At 39.3% G+C, this 12,547-nt stretch overlaps 2 protein-coding genes across 2 annotated transcripts in view; one reads left to right on the plus strand and one right to left on the minus strand.

Annotated features, from left to right (window-relative positions):
- Positions 1 to 6,321, minus strand: part of tmem38a (transmembrane protein 38A) — a 12,857-nt gene extending 6,536 nt beyond the window's left edge. Inside the window, exons 1-2 of the mRNA XM_080431060.1 lie at positions 6,003 to 6,321; positions 1,013 to 1,169 (exon numbers count right to left, since the gene is read on the minus strand). Coding sequence (XP_080287186.1) covers positions 1,013 to 1,169; positions 6,003 to 6,126 — 281 coding nt within the window. The 5' untranslated portion in view covers positions 6,127 to 6,321. The remainder of the gene's footprint in view (positions 1 to 1,012; positions 1,170 to 6,002) is intronic.
- Positions 6,322 to 7,765: 1,444 nt separating this feature from the next.
- smim7 (small integral membrane protein 7) lies at positions 7,766 to 11,677 on the plus strand. Its single transcript, XM_080430149.1, has 5 exons — positions 7,766 to 7,848; positions 8,438 to 8,479; positions 8,751 to 8,809; positions 10,299 to 10,389; positions 10,615 to 11,677. Exons 1-5 carry the CDS (start codon positions 7,823 to 7,825, stop codon positions 10,628 to 10,630), a joined length of 234 nt encoding a protein of 77 aa, XP_080286275.1. The 5' UTR covers positions 7,766 to 7,822; the 3' UTR covers positions 10,631 to 11,677.
- The last annotated feature ends 870 nt before the right edge of the window (positions 11,678 to 12,547 follow it).

Consider the following 12,547-nt stretch of genomic DNA (forward strand, 5'->3'; position numbering starts at 1 on the left):
AGTCCACTACATCTCAGAGGCACATTTTATACTTTTTACTCCACTACAATTATTCGAAAACTTTAGTTACTAGTTACTTTGAAGATTGTGATTATTACAAAACATACAATTAACCACATATACATTTCCCTATATACTATATTTCAGCCATTTGAAAATAGCCGATCTACAAGCTCACAATGCGTCCCGGTGTGACGCATTGTGAGCTTGTAGATCTGCTATTTCAAAAGATGTTTATGCATTTGAAAATGTATGAAATTAGACATTCTGCGTAATGAGTACTTTTACTTTTGGTACTTTAAGTATATTTTAATGCCAATACTTTTGTACTTATACTCAAGTAAATTTTGATGACCGGACTTTTACTTAACAGAGTATTTCTTCATTGCAGTATTGATACTTTTAGTAAAAAAATTGAGTACTTCTCCCACCACTGCTCGTGAGACTAGCACCTCTCCGCAGAAAACGTCTCTTCAAAATTATCGCTGCTTTCACCGCTGGCAGAATGAGTGTGGAAACAATACTGAATAAATCACACCCGCCTTGAACATCCGATCAACTTCTGGCCAATCACACAAGCCGAACTACTTCGGCTCATCAGAAGATCTCGATCGGTGCAAGAACAGCCGAAATGAGTTCGGAGAGTGAGCCATCCAAAGTTTTGATGACATCATTTAGAATTTATTGCCTACCCAAACGAACTTTGGCTGTTCTGACGGAGTGTGTAGCAGCTTTAACTCTCTCCATCGGGAGAAAGAGACAATGGACATAAAACGTATCGATCGTACATTAGCTTTAAAGACACAGACAACACAAAAGTAAATGACTTGCGCTAATAATATCCCATTCTGGTGAAGGACACAGACATCCGGAGCAACAACATTGAAACAAAAAAGCTGTGAAGGTGAAACAACCCTCTTAGCCGAATGTTCCATTAAGTTTTATAATGTACACACTTGAAACTTTATCTCTTCCTCCGTGAAGGGCAAAGGCATTCTGTGAACTTTCTCACCAGACAGCTGAGGCCAGGAGGATGTGGCTGTTGTGTTGGAAATAGTCGAGGGGGCTGACGCCGAGCATGATGTCTGCCAGGATGTAGCTCCCGAAGCAGTAGAGCATGGCACACAGCCAGGACGCCACCGGACTCCGACGGGACACTTCCACAGCACCTTAATTGATCATTTTTTTGAAAGGAAATCGATTTCAATCAAATAATCAAAATGTTGTTGATTTGTAGATGTTGTAGATCAGCGGTTCTCAACCTTTTCAGGCCGTGACCCTCCCAAAATAATCATATTTGAACTGGGGACCCCCCCCCACCCTGATAATCACTTGGAATGTAGGAGTTGAGTCTACAAGCTCACAACGCCTCACAAAGCGAGGCGTTTTGAGCTTGTAGATCTGCTATTTTCAAATTTTTACCTCTTTCTTATATTATTTGACAATTTGGCCAATGTTTGACCAGTTTTATAGTATAATTTGTTGATTACTTTTGATGCAGTAATGGTCTTTCCCTTTTCTTTCTTTTTGAGGTATTAAAAAGGTTGAGAACCACTGTTGTAGATTAGATATTAAAGGTATAGTATATGTAATATACGATTATAGAGTGTTTGTTCAGTAACAGGGGTCTCCCTGTCTCTCCAGCTCTTTCAGTAAACAGAAATAAACCCATTTATCAGCTTCAGTTTGATAGTGTTCCAGTTCCAGTTTTGTCTGCTCACTTCTTTGTGTCATCACTTCCCAATTTAACTTGTTTATCCTGTATCCTGTATGAGTTCTCTCTCTTGATTGGATAAAATTGGTATCCAGGCATGAAAATGCATTTTCTGTTTACTAAAGAGCTGGAGAGACTGGGAATTAACACTATAGTAAACATTTACAATCTGAATCACTTACTGCTCCTTTAATCGAAGTCAATAGACTAATAGCTAAGAAAATCATCAATAGCTACATACATCATAAACATTATCCAATGAAAGACTAAAACCATAACGTAGCCAATTCCTTTCCAATTAACCCAAATAAATCCCTATTTTATACATTCTGACAAGTTTTATCCATTTTACACCTGCTTTGTTTTATTCTGTTGAATTGTGTAAATAACGTTTGCTCTATTGATGGTCTATTGACCCTGACCCTGATGCTGGATAGGAGGGAGTGGAGGGTAGCAATCCAGGTGTCCGCTAGTCTGCACCCTCTCATCGCATCTATTGATAAGGCATCTATTGATAAGACATAGCCCATTAGCCCTAAGCCTAAGGGAAGCCTACACTGTGAATGAAGAAAGCTTAATTCATAGTTCATTGTACGACAGGCTATGTCAGGCTACATTGGAGCCTAGGTGCCCAGACCGCTGGCCTAAATAATTCTCTTTAAAGGTCCATGAAACCCTAAGCTACTTTTGTAGTTCGTTTTCCAATTCAGATTCAATACTACAGCAGATTAAAAACATGGCAGGCTAGTAAGCAGTGCAGTAATAATAGGTGTGTTACATTTCGGTGTGCACACCAAATCTAACACACCCATTCAGGGGCGTAGCACCAAATTCTGGGCCCTGGGGACAAAGATTCACTGTGGGCCCCCTAAGATTTTTGACCCATTATTAATTAGATTAGGTGCAGGCTGCAGCTGTGTTGCTTGGTCATTCTTATGCAGTCTGCCATGTTTTTACACTGCTGCACATCCCCCTTTATATGTGTTTACTTTACATTTTTGTCTTGTCACTGTCTTTAGGTATGAGAACATAAACAGGGCTGAACTATTTTATGATAGCGGTCCACTGTCATCAGAGGGACATTGCAGTGGAGACACATGACAGAAATCTACTCAGGATAAGACTTGCCACTCCAGGGCAGTGTGGCAGGGGTCTTTACAAATACTACAAAAGACACCACAGGAGATGAATGAAGGAAGAGAATATAAAGAGTTTCCTGTGATAAACATGCTGTCTTGTCTTGTGACAGTTACAGCAGTTGGTGAAGCTGTTGGTGAAGCAGTTGGTGCAGTTGGTGAAGCAGTTGGGGTGTGTGTGTGTGTGTGTGTGTGTGTGTGTGTGTGTGTGTGTGTGTGTGTGTGTGTGTGTGTGTGTGTGTGTGTGTGTGTGTGTGTGTGTGTGTGTGTGTGTGTGCGTGCGTGCTTATCTCTACCCACACACAGTTGGTTGAGCATTTTGGTGCACACCCTGATAATGATATGCAACCATATATCACCCAATATTGACTGAACCCAGACGTGACCACAGCGTAAAAAAAAGAAAAATAATTCACACCCTCTTGCCAAATTTTACAACAAGTAACGTATTACTACACAGACTGTGAACATAAGTGTAATAAGTGTAGTCAAGAGCCTGGGTACTACAGATCCCCCAACAACAGGTGGGGGTATCGGGGTTGTGGTGCGATTAGCGCACGGTTCGAGTCGAGCAATCTGATCCTAAGGAATGTCACCCTATAAATACATGCAGCTTCCCTGCTTCTCCTGCCTTGCAACTGTTGGGCCCGACTTAAACTTTGACCCCTGTGCTCTCCCTCTCTCTCTCTCTCTCTCTCTCTCTCTCTCTCTCCCCCCCTCTCTCTCTCTCTGTGTATCTCTCTCTCTCTCTCTCTCTCTCTCTCTCTCTCTCTCTCTCTCTCTCTCTCTCTCTCTCTCTCTCTCTCTCTCTCTCTCTCTGTCTCTCTCTCTCTCTTTCAGTGTTGTTTAGTCCCATAGTTTGTTCTTTCTTAAGTTTATAGCTTTTGTTTTGTTTTAATCCAACATATTTATTTATTTGCTTAATGTGTTATTATGGTTACGTTAGTTGTAGTTTGTTTAGCTTAGTGCTATCCTTTGTTTTGTCTTTTGTCTTTTTTCCTGTGTGTTGTGGTCAGTCTTTTATTTTGTCTCTGTCTTATGTTTTTATAACAAACAAAAATTGTAAATGTGTAATTTTCTTTGTTTGTTTTGGATAATCTTTATGTCTTGATTGCCTCTACTTATCTTATGTTTTGATTGGTCTAATCTCAGAAATTGATGTAGGTAGAATGATGGACTGTTTTGATCATCTACTCCTGCACATTATCCACCCCTGCATCCATATTTTGGGGGAACATTAGACAAAAATAGCAGATCTACAAGCTCACAGCAACGGATCGGCTATTTTTGGTGAAGAGATTTGGTAAAAACAAAAAAAAAAAAAAAAGGTCCAAGCCAACTCTGGTCCAGTTTACTAACTCTCTAGAGGGTTTAAATTGTTACGTCCTGCGTAAAATGATCAAAGAAAAATGGTTTTCAATGAAGTGCTTTTTACATTCAATCTCTCTCTCTCTCTCTCTCTCTCTCTCTCTCTCTCTCTCTCTCTCTCTCTCTCTCTCTCTCTCACTCTCTCTCTCACTCTGCTCAACATCAAGCCCCTTAAGGCTTATTGAAGTGTGGTGTGTTACACTGGAGTGAAGTGAACAGGAAACCACAGTGACATGTGGGTGAACTCTGTGTGGAGACCAGGAGCAACAGGTTTCTCATTTGCAAAACAAATGGTCTCTTCAGTTGGTGCATGTGCAGTGTGGCTATGGGGTCAAATTCACTAAATCCTGGTCCTGGAGGCTTGGAGGATGAATTCTGGCTGAAGATTATCAGTGTGTTTATACCAAAGCACATGGAGCAACTAATGTGTACACAGCAAAATCCTGTTAAATTTCATTTATATGAAAATTTAGAAATGGAACCAATTGGATTTGGTTCCATTTGTACACTCTCTGAGTAAAACTATCACTAAGGACTGTGGTGACTGAGAAGGGTGTTATTACAATGAATACATTAGATACAAAGTGGTGCAACGGTCACAGTTAACCGTGTGTTTATGTGTACAAAAAACAGTAATTTAACTCTGTGAGGGTGTCGAAATTATCAATTTGAGTCCAATTTGACTATTGCGAAAAAGGAAAAATATTGAGGAACATAAAAGGATTCACTGTCAGCAGAACACAACATGATGACAGCCATAAAGTGGGGTGCAGGGACCCCAGGGGCCCTTGAAGGGACCGCTGGGGTCAAAAAGAGAAACAGTTCAACTCTATTTTATGAGTGTGTTGCAGCGCAGCACATTGCAAACTACTTTTTGGGAAAAGTTCTCGCATGGGATTGCTGGCTGGCACAAATTGTTTTCAAATTGCTTAGTATGTTGTTAAACATACAAAGGGTGTGTGTGTGTGTGTGTGTGTGTGTGTGTGTGTGTGTGTGTGTGTGTGTGTGTGTGTGTGTGTGTGTGTGTGTGTGTGTGTGTGTGTGTGTGTGTGTGTGAGAGAGTGTGGATGAGTGGGTGAGTGAGTGAGTGGGTGGGTGAGTGTGTGTGTGTGTGTGTGTGTGTGTGTGTCTGAGGCCCACTAACTTCTATTTAAGGCTCTTCTATTTATTCCCCAGCCTGAAGCTGTTGGTATGCACTGTCTGTCTATCAGATTTCATGCTGCTCCTCCAGCTCCCTTGGTTAGTTTTCAGAGGCAAATCATGAATAAAAGCTTTAAGTTTAAAAGCATTATATAATCAAGCTGGTTGAGATAATCCCCTGCAGTGACTGGTTGGCAAACAAGTCTCTCTTCTGTGGAAAGTAGTTCATGTTGCTGCTAGGAGCCTAATGACTGCTAAAACAGGAGGAAAAGATTTGATTGCCTTTTTTGGGAATATCATGGTCTACACCAGTAGTAGGCTAGCCTGCTGCATAGGTTTTCCCTCGCGTTTGTGTATTAATGGCAAATTAATTGAGCAATAACTAACAAATTGAAATAGTGATTGATTGATTGATTGATTGATTGATTGAATACTTTAGTAACAGTTTGTAAACAGTGCAGTGGTACGATTTTGTGTGAGAGATAAACATGATTAAACAATACATACATAGGCTTACACAATCAGTGTATCGAAACGAATGCAAATATAAGCCTGCTTATTATCATGGCAGGCAATTAACTGCTATAACATTTTCATGAAGAATGTCAGAAGACCAAAAACACGAGGAAGAACTGCGCACTTACCGGGTTCATACTTGAGGTAGAGAATGGAGACGATATAATAAGCGACATCAAAAACTGGAAACATTCCCAATTTCGAGAAAGTGCCAGCCAGATCGCCCAGGTTGAGAGCTGCCAGGACTTCCATGGTGTTCACTGGGATCGGTTACACGTGTCGCATGTAGTGTTGTTGATAATTACAATGATATTGTCCCTGACTGACACTGTCCCCTGTTTCTCTCCGGCGTGCGTGTCGCCGCGGTGCACCCCGTCTTCTTCAACACCGGTCCTCCACAACCCTGACAGCCAGGCTGACACTCAAGCCGTCCTCCTATTAATACACCACACAGATATATACATCTGCACAGCCTTACAATCCTATTTATAGGCTATGTACCACATCTGCATCATGGCGCCACACACTTTGCGCGCTGTCGCTTGGCTTGCCAAGAACAGGAGCCGATCTGCAAGCGCGCAACTCTTGTCGGCATGCGCCGCCGTCGTCATACGACGGACTTAATGTCATGATGCGTAATGTCACTACCGTCATGGATGAACTTCAACCTGGTGTTTGCACTCTTTCTTTTTTTGGCTCGTACATCTACAAAAACGTTCACATTTTAATATAAAGTGCTTACCCTATGGCCACGGATGTTATACTTATATACGGGTCCTCAGAAGTACCCGCATTTTCCATATTGTTCAATAGAAAGCATTTTAATCCGATCAGTGGTCATTTTTTTCATAGAGTTATAATGTATCAGAGTGCAATACACCTCCCAACCGATAGGGTCACGTTGTTGAAAGCAAATGGTAAAAATGGCCACCGATCGGATTAAAATGCCTTTTATTGTACAATACAGATATTATACGGGTACTTTTGAGGGCCCGAACATAATTGTAACATCCTTGGACATGGGTTATACACTTCATATTTGAAATTTGAACGTTTTTGTAAATGTACAGGCCAAAAAGGGAAAAAATGCAAACACTCTGTTGAAGTTCATCCATGACTGTCATTATATCAGAGCTAAATGATGCGTTGCAGAGATAATGTGTTTTTTTCTATCTCGAATAGTAGCAGCCTAATTTCTGGTTTAGAATACAACCAACACAGTTCTCTTCTTTGGCTATACGCGTGATAGCCTACTGTATTTACACATTCATGTTCTGGATGCTGTGAGAATAAGATGCTTTCAGGTCGTTGCTGCATGCCGTGACAAACATTCATTAGGAATTACATCCAATAAAAATCACTGTAATGAAATAATGAATAGTCATCCAATAGGCCGTTGTCTATCTTCCAGGCCATGAAAGAACTCGCATCCATCCATTAAAGGCGCAGAGTGCTTTCATTGAGGGTCTAAAATACCAAGACCAATGTGCTCAAATCAATTAATAGTATTAGTAGCCTGCAATTTTATAAAACAATCCATATTATCCATAAACAATCCATATTATGTAGCCTACAGTACAGAAGCCTGCAGTAGCCTTCTATGGACTGTTTTATAGCCTGATATATTTTTGTTATTTTTTCTGAAGCTATATAGATATTATTTAGTGGATGTAAGGGGCAAATAGACTTAATCATTTTTGATAATAGATAAATAAACAAATAGGATAGGCAGTGGCACTGTATGTAATCTACTTTCATTTTCCTAGAGTCGCGCGCACTATACGTTTTTCCAAAATTGTGAAACAGCAGCGCCCTCTTGCGTCACATAATTGTATAGGTTGTCAAATTCCGAAAACAAAGCACTGCGCCTCAAAACGCCTATTGGTCAGATGCGCTGATGACGTATGCGGATACGGATGTGTGGCGTCTCTAATGTGATGTGGACAAAATGTTGGGGGATCTGCTGATATTCGGGTAAAAATAATTGTAATCCATTTGAGAAAAGAGACCGTGCACTTTAGACACGTCTCTTAATGTAACGTTATGTATGCTGTTGTGTTTCTATGACTGTACAATGTGTGTTTGTACCATGACAACAAGCTTTACTGGTTCCAGCTCACCACGTTAGCTTAGCTGTAAACAACACAAACATGTAACTATCAATTATTTTCTCAGTGATTATTCTATTGATTACTTTTTTGATTAGTCGAATAAACGAGAAACAGGTATTTTGTAATATATTTATGTTTACATATTTTATTTACAAACAATTCAATTAACAACTTGTGTTCTTTTGTATTTCGTTGCACAACAAACATGCACAAATAGTGAAAATAGCAGATGTGCAGCTACCCATGCTATTTTCATTCATTTTGTCATTTTATCCACACAAAAAAATGTAAAGTAAACTTTAGCCTAAAAAATACCATGTCCAAAAATATTAATTGATTATTAAATGATTATTGTTTTTTTTTCTTTTCTTTTCATCAGTTAAATCGATTAGTTTGATCAATTGTTGCATGCCTAATTTTCACATAATTTCTTTCTGTATTGTTACTTGCAGGACTTTGCTTGTGAATGCAGGAGCTGTGTTGAATTTCAAACTGTAAGTAGGCTACTTACTTAGACTTAGACTACTATGGAATACAAGAACGCTCGCCTCAAAACACAGTCGCCTGTCTAAATAAATACAAGAATACAAGAACCGCTGGGGGCGATTGGTCTGCAGAAAAAATGGGGGCGAGTGTGTTTTGGGGCGAGTCTTCTGGTTACCATTCCATGTCATCGCCTGAGAAAATACTGAACGTATACAAATAATCAGTAAGCAAATTCCAGAATTAAAAATAACAAGTACAAACAAATGTTTTAATTTGCAGGAAGAGAAAGGAGTCACACCAAGGAGGATTTGGAGACGAACATGGAGGACCGACAACTGGTGTGTGTGTGTGTGTGTGTCACAAGAATGTGACAACTGTGTTTCATATAGAGATGTACCGATACCATTTTCTCCTTCCCGATTCCGCTACTCACAACTTGCATATCGGTCGATACCGAGTATCGATCCAATATCAATGTGTAATAAATAAATAAAATCTAGGACATTGGTTCTCAAAGTGGGGTCCAGGGACCCTCAGGGTTCCTTGAGGGAGTTCCAAAGGGTCCCTTACAGGTCTGTAACTCTTGAGTGTACAAATGGAACCAAATGGACCCGGAACAAATAACTCAGAGTTTTGGGGGTCCTTGAAATTAAAAAGTTTGAAAACCACTGAACCACTGAATAAAAAAATCCATTAATCATAGTTAAGGTGCAGCTCCAAGTTAGTAAAATAAGAATGTAGATTGTACAGTAAGAACATAAAACAGTAGTGCAACATCAATTCAAAATATTATATACTATAAATTAAATCTCATGTGATAACTGACGTGGTATTGGAATGGCATAGACTGGCATACTCGCCGATACCGATACCAGCATTTTAGGCAGTATCGGCAGCTTTTACGATACTGGTATTGGTATCGGAACAACTCTAGTTTCACGATTTAGTCTGTAGACTGTATTGCTTAGGTCAGTGGTTCTCAACCAGGCTGTGACCCCCAAAATAATCATATTTGAACTGGGGAGTCGGGGACCCCCCCTCCACCCTGACAAGCACTTGGAATTGCTGGAGTTGAGGCATTACATTGCTGGAGTTGAGGCATTACATTTACCGAGTTTGACTCGGTTCCACAGATAAATATTGTGAAAATAGCAGATCTACAAGCTCACAACGCCTTGTGTTGCGAGGTGTTGTGAGCTTGTAGATCAGCTCATTAAAAAATGTTTGCCTCTTTCTTCTTAGGTATTATTTGACAATTTGGACAATTTCTTAAAAGTATAGTTTGTTCATTGCTTTTGATGCATAAATGGTCAAAAGTAATTAATGATATTTTCCCTGGGGACCTAAACTATTGAAAATAGTAGATCTACAAGCAAGCACACTTTTTAAATTTTATTTATGAAATACTTTTGAAAAATGTTGGAATTGTTTAATTGTGGAACTGATGAAAAGTTGTGATTTTTAAACTTTTTAAAATCTTTTGAAATAATATACACTTTTTCTAAATGTAGGGAACAGGAAAAAAAAGGAGATATTTACTCACGACCCATAACGATTGGTTCGCGACCCAAAGATGGGTCCCGACCCACTGTTTGGGAAACAGTGGTCTAATGCATATAAACTGGGGCTCCTTGAAATGAAAAGGGTTGAGAATCACTGGCTTAGTTTAACCTCTTAAATCCTTGAAAATGTTCTTATTTACAAGCTCACACAACATGTTGCGATGCATTGTGAGCCTGTAGATCAGCTACTTTTGGCAAATGTTCCCCTCAGAATATACAGTAGATGCTGGGGTTCAAGTGGTTAATTTAATGTTTTGTCTTTCAGGTGACAATATCAGGGAGTTCCTGCTCAGCTTACGATACTTCCGGATCTTCATTGCGTTGTGGAACATCTTTATGATGTTTTGCATGATCCTGTGAGTTTGTGCATTTTTATGCTTTTGTAAATTCCCTACAGTTTCTCACAAAAGTAGCTAAAATAGCCATATGGGCCCTCAGAAGGACATACAAGGTTTCCACCGGACTGATGTGTGATGATATGTAGAAACTTACGTCCATATTATTAAGACAATAATGCTCTGATATGAGGGGAAATGTATAGATATTAAGTGACACTACATGTTTGTTTTTAATGTTTGCAGATTGTTTGGGTCATGACTTCCTGTCTGGAGCCTGAGGTCTTCCAAGGATGCAACATGGACACAAATCAAAGATGGACACTCTAAGCTTCTCTTTAATATTCCGTGGTGTTCTTTTTGGCTCTTTTAACTGTCATTGTATCACACGTTCTTTATTAACCTCAACTGTTATTTCTGTCAACAAATAGTGTAGACCAGTGGTTCTCAAACGTTTTAATTCCAAGGATCCCCATAACTCTCAGTGTTACAGACTTGTAAAGGTCCATTTGGAACTCCCAGGGAACCCTGAGGGTCTCTGGACCACATTGATAGCATTTCGAATCAGGTGCACCGAGAACCATTGGTGTAGAGTAGACCATGGGTCTTCAATAGGGGGTCCGGGACCCCTAGCAGGTCCTCAGACTTACTACAGGGGGGCTGCCACATGTTTGTGTTATAGGAATGTTTTTTTCAACAGACATTGAAGAACTAGCTTTGATAGCTTTGAAAGCCTCTCATCAAGTTGCATTGAAGGATTACAAAAACAAAAAAAAAAGTTAGAAAATAATTTTATACAATATAATGAGGGTCCCAGCTTCATCATCTCTCTCTCAGCTAAGGGGTCCTTGGCCTGAAGAACGTTGAAGACCCCTGGTGTAGATGGTTTACAAAACCAAGATATTTATTTTGTCTTAATTGTTATTATTACAGAACTATAGAGTTTTGTTACATTTGGGCTTCTTTCTTTAGATTGTAAATATACAGTTTTCTCTGACATCAGTGGTTTCTCTTGTACACACCTATTCTCTCCTGGGCCTGAATGCTTAACATACTGTAGCGTAGCTCCAGGGCATCGCTTTACTTATAAAAGAGTTTGGTTTCCCTTGTTGATTATTAGTTGTTTTTATGTTTTCCCTTTTTGTTTCATTGCATCTATCTGCAACAATTCTATCCATACGGGACACATGAAAGTGCCAAAATGCAAGTAAACTTATTGTACAATGATTGTGAACCTATCAATCTCCATCATTACTGCTAGGCTTTGAATCAGAATCAGCTTTTTGTTACATCACAGGAATACAGGTGTTTTTGTACAAGCTCCGTCATTTGTAGTTTTCAGGAAAGGGAGGACGTATAGGGCAGAAATCTATCTCCAAATTCAAACCTTTTTGTGTTTTTTTCGTAAATTAACGCCCTACTTCATCATACTACAGCGGCACACAAAAGCTTCAAAAGGAGCAGATCCACAAGCTCGAAAAGCGGCGCAAAGGCGACAAGTTTTGAGCTTGTCGATCTGCTACTTTTGGCGTTGTTGAATTGGAATCCTGAAAAGCAAGTTTTAGACATACAGTATGAGGTTACCGACAGACGATATATGATGTATCAATTCAGGTGTTTACCAAATCACTTGAGGCTATTTTGTTTATATGAGTTGTTTGGTTTAGTTTCAAACTTCAAATACTTATATGGTAAATCAGAATAGAAAAATGCATATAACACGTTTATTAGCCCTCTGAGATGTTTTAAAACGGATGCATATTTGTCCTTATTTTGTAATAAAGGTTTACTCTGAAAATATACTGTAGATGCAATTTATCATTCTGCATACATACATATAGAAAAGTAGCACAACTGTGTTGTCTCATCACAGGTGTAAAGAAGTGGGTGGGATTCGTTTTTGTGTTTTGATTATTTAGACCCAAAGATTATTAGAGAACGCACTGTTGTTCAAACTGGTATTGAAATCAAAAGAAATCACCATACTCAAAATACTCATTTGTAAGTCAGAAAGTAGAAATGTACTCTCATTTGTATTCTCACAGAGTTAAATAAACAGGATTTGCTGTGTAGAACACCTCTTTCAGAGCTATTTTGGAATAATTATTTGTCAGTTGGGAACATAGACAGGATAGGAATGAAGTTAACACATCAACATTTAGGAAAAAATGCCAATTTA

Source organism: Gymnoscopelus braueri (assembly GCF_963280865.1).
Source record: "Gymnoscopelus braueri genome assembly, chromosome: 6".
In the NCBI taxonomy this organism is placed as follows: Eukaryota; Metazoa; Chordata; class Actinopteri; order Myctophiformes; family Myctophidae; genus Gymnoscopelus; species Gymnoscopelus braueri.